The following is a 7,694-nucleotide window of genomic DNA, read 5'->3' on the forward strand; positions in this document are numbered from 1 at the left end:
AATTGAGATTTTATTGGTTGAGGATCCGTACAGACATTTCAATTTGTACACAATTCTTAACATACGTACCGAAAATCTAAAAAGCCATTTAATTCTTTTTAAAAGTTATTCCAGTGACTTTCCAGCTTAAAATTTGGAGGCAAATTTTCCTTAAGAAGATATCAAGTACCAGTTATCTTCAAATGTTGATAAACTGTTACATAAGTCCCACCAATTCACAATTTATTATCATATATACTACATACTCAAATTTTCAATCCTTCACAGCACATTAACAAAGTTATTAGGAAAACAGGACCACCACGACCAAAGATGTTACAGAGTATACGCAATTCTGACAGAGACAGCCATGATCAAGGAGTGGTTTTCTTTAGGAAACAAGTCTACTAAAAAACAACATGGGAATAGAAGTAATTTAAAATGTTCAAGACATTAAATGCAGGCCTGGGACTCCATATTGCCATTTAGTATGCTTTATATTATAGGATATAAAAACTAACCCCCATCTATGGAATGTTAAGCTGACACCCAAGCCAGTCAAAGCCTCCCATAATTCAATATCCCACACTATTTTCTGGTTGTACCAAAAAATAAACAACCAGTGAATGATTTCACCTCTTAAAAAAAAGCATTTACACTTAAAAAATGGGATGAGGTGGGATTCCCTCCTTCTTAAAAATGTTTCTAGAGCTACTAAAAAACTTGCATTTACAAAATAGTTGATAAAAATATTCCTCTGGATTGTACAAGAAGGGAGACAGGGACCACTGATAAGACATGGTATATGATATTAATCAGACTTGGCTTCTTTCTCTCCTGCTTCATCAGAGGCTGGACTCTGCAAATCAAAGGAAAATTAATGATCAAATATTTGATTTGTCTTTGCTATCAGCTTTGAGATATTCAGCACTTAACACAATGTAGGTCTTATTTATATAACTTATTAGGTCTTCAAAAGATCTATCCTCATTATTTGTAGATTCTGTATTTCCAAATTCACCTACTCTTATTAAAATGTTTTTGTAACCCCCAAATCAATTCTCATGGCACTTCCAGTCATTTGCGTTTACAGAGCAGGAAAAAGAAAAGTGAGTTGCCCCACATGTACATTCCTACTGAGGTTATTCTTTCTTGTTTAACCTCTAATACTGTAAACAAGTCTTTTTTTCAGTCTGATATTCAGTGTCACATATTTCACATCTTTGAGCTTTCTGTTGATGATTTTACTGTTTAAAATGGCCCCCAAGCACAGTGTCCAAATGCTATTTAGTGTTGCTACGGGCAAGCAGGCTGGGATGTGCCATATAGAGAACATACATGTATTGCATAGCTTTGTTCAGATGTGAATTACAGTGCTGCTGGTTGTGGAGTTCAATGTCAACAACATACACTAAATGAGGTAATCTCTAAACAGAAACACACCTATGACAAAGTCATGTACTGATCAGCTGATGAACACATTGTCACCACAGGCTTATAGGAACCTACTACCCCAGGTGCAATAGTTCTGTATTTGTGACAACCTTATAGAATATAACTATGAATAAGGACAATCAACTGTAACATGGTGACAATATGTGCTACAAGATCAAGTTCTTCCTTTATGTAATTGGAACTTAATATCACACAATATTTCATGTGTGGTTAGAACTTTGAAATTAAAAGTTGACATAAATTTTCTAGTTTAGGATTAGTTGATCACTTAAGAATGTGATCCATAAGCATCAAAGTTTAAAAATTAATACCCTAAATTACTTACCTTTTATGGCTTAGCCAATACAACAAACAAAAGAAAGGCTTAGAAAAAAAAAAATCAATAAGAAAAGTTTACCAGGCTGGACACATGCCTGTAATCCCAGTACTTTGGGAGGTTATATGAAAGGATCACTTGAAGGGCCAGGAGTTTGAGACCAGCCTGGGAAACACAGTGAGGCCCCACCTCTATAAAAAAATTTAAAAAATTAGCCAAGTATGGTGGTGCATTCCTATAGTCCTAGCTACTCTGAAGGCTGAGGTGGGAGGATCCCTTAAGCCCAGGAGTTTGAGGTTGCAGTGAGCTATGATCACACCACTGCACTCCAATGTGGGCCACATAGTAAGATCCTGTCTCTATTAAAAAAAAAAAACTTTACCAAAACCTTGCAGTTATTTTTAAGAAAAACCTTCTAAGCTTGTATGAATACAGTGGTGTTTACAATTAATTGAGCACAATTAGCTCAGACTTCTTTGTTCCTTCTCCACTTCCACTGCTTCAACTTGACAAAAAAAGAAAAAGCTTCTTTCCCCCGTAACTTAAAAGAATGAAGATCAATGACACCGTGATTATCTGCTTGATCTAGGTTATCACTTAGTCCTGTATAAGTGGCTATTTTAAAGAAAAATACAAACAAGAACATTTTCTTGATCAGAAATGAAAGTGGGAAAATTATGGCAAGCACAATATAAACAAGGGGATTGGATAAAAAAAAAAACTTTTTAAACCAATATCCAAAATATCAATACAAAACAAAGATTCAAGTACATACGAAATCAAATATATTAAAATTTGTTTGCTCACTTAAAAAAGAAGCCACTTACATATATACTTTCAAATGAGATCTAATTCATCGAAAATAATCTGTCCATTCACTTTGGGATACTGTACAAAACTTTGTTCAATATTATAATGAATAAAAACTATCTGTTTTATCTGCTACATAAAAATATACAATTTAATTTCTCTGTTCAGAGTCAAAATCAGTAACACAAACACTTCTGACCTCCTCAGTTTTAGTTTCTCCATTTTCTGCAGGTAAATCTTCTTTAGTTTCTTGGTTAGCCACTTCGGCCTGTTTTCCCTTTGCTCCCCTTTTCCCTTTTGGTTGCACTTTTTTGTCTGAAGATTTATCCTATGATAAAATAAAAGTATATTTTCAGTATTAATTTTACTCTTACTTACATTTTCTAACTTGGTATAGATTGTATCCATGATAAGTGCCATGTTAACGTTGTATCACACACCAACACATAAACCTGAGATAAGTGACACATCTTTTACAGGAGACAACTTAAAGGCCACCCCTAGTAATCAGGAAAACAACGTATGCTAAGGAGATTGTAATAGTACTTCCACGTCAAGCCTCATTAGACATACGATGATAAATCCTAAAGCCTCAGCTACACTTCACCACTGTCACCATCATCTACTGTCTACAGTTCCACACAACGCTACAAATGAGGTAGAATACTGGAGAATCTCTTCCACTGTATCCCTACTCATCCCCAAATTTCTTTTAAGCACGAATAATCAAACTACCATTGTTCTGACAAGACTTTTACCCTCACATTAAGACCTTACCCCTGAAAAAAGCATCATGCTGTGTGGTCACAGTGACTATCCTGCTACAGGTAATCCCTTGATACAATGAGTAGCTAAAAGGATCTATTTTGATTCATCATTTTCATTTATGTGTTTGAAAAATCTGAAAAGCACAGGTATGACAATATAACGACAATATTAAGTCCAAAATTTAAGCCATTTTAAAGCAATATAAAACACCACTTTTGGACACCATCCATCAATGGTAAGGAGAAGCTTAACATTTATTCTCTGTAAATAAAAAATGTAGCAACAGCTAAATTAATTCACCAGCAGGTGGTATAAAAGGCCCCTATGGGTATTTTTTTTTTTTTTTGAGACAGAGTCTCACTCTTGCCCAGGCTAGAGTGCCGTGGCTTCAGCCTAGCTCACAGCAACCTCAAACTCCTAGGTTTAAGCAATCCTCCTGCCTCAGCCTCCCAAGTAGCTGGGTCTACAGGCATGTGCCACCATATCCGGCTAATTTTTTTCCTATATATATTTTTAGCTGCCCAGATCATTTCTTTCTATTTTTAGTAGACACAGGGTCTCGCTCTTGCTCCGGCTGGCCTTGAACTCCAGAGCTCAAGCGATCCTCCAGCCTCGGCCTCCCAGAGTCCCCTATGGGTATTGACCAATTTCTGAGTTAAAGAACCATAAAGACATACAAGTAGATCTCCCGATTTCAATACTAAGATGGGGAAAAAAATCATTGCAAGGTAGTCTGTATCAACAGTGGCATTCCATATATAAACACAGCACAATGACTTCTAATAATCCTACATCTTTTGGATAAATAACAAATTACATGAACAAATATATCTGAGATAACACTGCTACACACATTGTTACCATGAAGTGTCACAACTGCTTCTATACTCAAGAACTATTCTTTTGTAATCTGCTTTTTAAAGGTTTCTCATAAATTTTGTAACCACTATCCCAAGAACGTTAGAATAAAAAACCTGAAAAAAGTTAAAACAGAATATGCAATAGCCTGGACTTAAAATAATACCATTTGTAACCATTAACAACCTGTAAGCTACATGAAACAAAATAAATCGGTTTCCTAAGTATAATGTTTCAAACTTTAAAATATTTACTTCTAAGGAAATGATACAAGTCAGAAGCATACTGTGTGACAGATATGCTTTGAAAACAGTATGTCTGTTGTGTAGTATAATACATCAAGTGCTTACCTTCTGTTTAAGACTTTAAATAAAGTCTAATGAATTATGAAGACAAAGGTGTATTACAGAAACTAAATGTAAAAATAAAAGGAAAAAACCCTCCTCCCATTTTTCCTTTGGAAAAACTGAACTGGTTAAGTTAGTTCCTCCAGAACACGGACACAAAGACTTACCTGTTGGCCTCTCACTCAGAAGAAGAAAGAAAAATGATGATTACGTCTGATGTCCCAAACCTACCAGGGTTAACTTTAACTGCTTTCACTTAATTTTATAGCAGATCAAGATGGACAAAGACAAGAAAGGAAGAAAATTCTAAGAGGAAAACAGGCAAGTATTTCAGCGACTTGGTTTATTAAAAAAAGCAAAGAATCAAAAAACATGGGTATAACAAAAAAAGTTAACTGCCAAGATTTTGTAACATGGTTGGCTAATTTTTTAGGCCTTCATGAAGTTTCCACAGTACTCTCACTTTGTGTACAGAGCATTATTGCATTGTCCTCTGGTGTGAGAAATTCTAAGTTGATATACTACACCTACACCTTCCTTAAACCTTTATTTTTAAAAGGATCACAAAAACACAACTTTCCGTTGAAGAAAACATAGTTAAGGTTTTTACACTTAGCTCTGTAGGTTTAAATTGAAAAAGAGAAAAAACCCCTTTGTTTTATACCTTTATTTAACAAGGACAAATTTAATAGTTATCCAAGAGATCCACAATGTCAAAAATATTATCGTGCCTCTTTTGACTATTATGCAGTGCTTAAATTTCCACCTACACTTTTAAGAAAGACATGATGGCATTAAGAATTTTTTTTTTGAGCAGACTTCAAATAGCAAACTCTCATCTAAGTTTTGACTGGAAAGAAGAACATGAAGAACGTCCCGAGCTTTCCAGACAGTGGTTTCAATGCTATATTCAAACACGAATTTTACAAATGTCTTACATATATTCTGCTTTTCCAAACAAGTTATCAAACATACATATACTCAAGAACAACCTCATTCCAAAGACCTGCAATCTGACTCATGCAATCATGAATTTATTTTGCAGCAACAACCATCACGTTTTTCATAACTGTAAATAAAATAGTTTTAGAACATTGATATTTATGTTCTCGAAGAACACAAGTCTTGATCTCAGCGCCCCCCTCCCCAAGAAGATAAGATCCCCTACCTTGACTTGGGAACTGTATATTTAAAAAGCTACACGTTCCCTTTCTCCTGGCCTCAGTCCTAACTTGGCTCTTTTATTGTCAAGAGAGGAAGTACAAGCATGCCATCAAAGGACAAGCACCAACCATAATGTACACAACACAAAAAGTAAACTTCTTTTCTAGGCTTAAGTTAATATTTATTATTTTCTGTCATCTGAAGTTTACTAAATTCTGCAGCAACTTAAATGTGACACATCATATTCACATAAGCTAGGATAAATATAACCATTACACTTTACCCTGCCAGAAAAAAAGTCAGTTATTAAAATACAAAGAAAATCCGAAGAGATAAATAAAATGAAAAGTCACGTATTAATTAACAACGCAGCCTAAGACACCAATGTATCTTAAGGTAAGTTTTGAAACCTACCTTTGCTGCTGCCTTTTTGGGCTTCGTTTCCACTTTTGCAGGAGCAGGTTTCTGAAAGGCAAAATTAGCACTAAGTTTCTGCACTGGGACGATCCCACGGAAAACAAACGGTTGTAGGGCTCGCTTTACTTACAGCTGACAGCCGCGCAGATCTCCTCTTGGGCTTTGGGAGAGAAAAAGGACAATCAGAGAGAAGGAAGGAGAGCAGTCTACACTAACCCACCCCCCGGGCAGAGGCCCAGCGCGCTCACCTCTTCCTTCACCGCGCCTTCGGCCGAGCTGACCTGCGGGGAGAGGCAGACGAGCGGATGGGCGCGATCCGCACACAAAAGTAGCCGCGCGCCCGCCCGCCCGGCCGCGAGAACAATGCCCGGCCGCGTGACGTCAGCGGCTTCCCGCCGCCCCGTTCGAATCGCCCCCGCGGCTGCTACGACCGCCGAACGTTCCAGAACAGCCGCCCCCCGGGGCCGCCGCGCGGACGCCCGCGGGCCTCCGAGCGCCTCCCGGGCCCAGCGCCGCCGTGGGCGCGGCGGGGCCTGCGCCGCGCGGAGGCCCGGCGGGGAGGCCGGCGGCGGCGCGAGGGGGCGTGTGCGGGCCGCAGCCGCCGCTCACCTTCCTCTTGGGCATCTTGGCGGCGGGGAGGGCGCGTGCCGGGTGCCTGCGGGCCGCGGCGCGCCGAGAGCCTTCGCGAAGCTGGGCTGCCTGGCCGCTGCCGTCGCTCCCGCCGCCCGAGCTGCTGAGACCCGCAGCGGGGGCGGTGGGAGAACCGGATGGAACCGGATTGGGAGCCCGCCTCCTGCTCCCCCCGCGTCCCCCGGCCGCGGGCTCTCCCTCCCCGCCGGCCGGGCCGCCCCCCGCCCCCGCCCATTGGCTGCGGGGCCCACCCCGCCGCGCCCGCGCCGTGGCCCGCGTCCGGAATAGGTGAGGCGAGCCGTCACTCGACCCCAGCGCCCCGCCCCCGTGACTGGGCGCCCCCACCTCTCCGCCGTCTCGCGGGGCCCCAGACTCGGCAGAGGGGGGGCGGGGCCCCAGAGGCCGCTCGGGGCTCACGGTAGTTTGAAGCCGAGCCGCAAAGTGCGGTCTGCGCGCCGATTGGCGGAAGCTCACCACGTGAGCGCGGTTCCCCACCCACAATCCTCCTGGATACCTGGGCGTCTGCACGCGCCTTGAAAGCCGCAGGCTTATTGGGTCTGCCGACCCCCGGGGTGAACTAGGTTCGAACATTTATAGTCGTTCTCATAGACTGGGAAGGGAGAGGGACAAGGGATACAGGAGCTGGCAGGTTGTTTCCATCTCAGTCGGCAAGAAAGGTTATCTAAGGTTCCCAGCTTCGCAGGCCCCTGAGCAGCGGGACCCAGTGCGCAGACGCCGCGGGGGAGGTCGTGGGAAGGGAAGCCGAGGCGGGCTCGGCGCGGGAGCCAGTGCGCAGGCGCGGAGATTTTGGCCGAGCTTCGACTCGCTCCAGTCCGCGGCAGGAGCTCCCGAGGCGTGGGCTCCGGCTGCAAGGTTACTGCGGTCTGCCCTTTCCGTGTAACTTTCTTTAGATCTCCGTTCCTTGAGGGGCTGCAGGTGCGGGAGAGTCG

At 42.0% G+C, this 7,694-nt stretch overlaps 1 protein-coding gene across 1 annotated transcript; it reads right to left on the reverse strand.

Annotated features, from left to right (window-relative positions):
* HMGN1 (high mobility group nucleosome binding domain 1) lies at positions 1–6,944 on the reverse strand. Its single transcript, XM_045540685.1, has 6 exons — positions 6,724–6,944; positions 6,363–6,395; positions 6,245–6,274; positions 6,112–6,162; positions 2,760–2,888; positions 1–838 (listed from the first exon to the last, which is right to left on the reverse strand). The coding sequence occupies exons 1-6, from the start codon at positions 6,736–6,738 to the stop codon at positions 791–793; spliced, it is 306 nt and encodes a 101-aa protein (XP_045396641.1). The 5' UTR covers positions 6,739–6,944; the 3' UTR covers positions 1–790.
* Positions 6,945–7,694: the final 750 nt, after the last annotated feature.

Source organism: Lemur catta, chromosome 1 (assembly GCF_020740605.2).
Source record: "Lemur catta isolate mLemCat1 chromosome 1, mLemCat1.pri, whole genome shotgun sequence".
Classification (NCBI taxonomy): Eukaryota; Metazoa; Chordata; class Mammalia; order Primates; family Lemuridae; genus Lemur; species Lemur catta.

What these genes read in the sequence shown, in the direction of transcription:
- HMGN1 (XM_045540685.1), bottom strand. An exon ending in AAGGCGCGGTGAAGGAAGAG is followed by an intron (nt 6,275 to 6,362) that starts GTGAGCGCGCTG and finishes TCTCTCCCAAAG; the next exon opens with CCCAAGAGGAGATCTGCGCG. An exon ending in GAGAAACTAAAACTGAGGAG is followed by an intron (nt 839 to 2,759) that starts GTCAGAAGTGTT and finishes TTTGATTTGCAG; the next exon opens with AGTCCAGCCTCTGATGAAGC.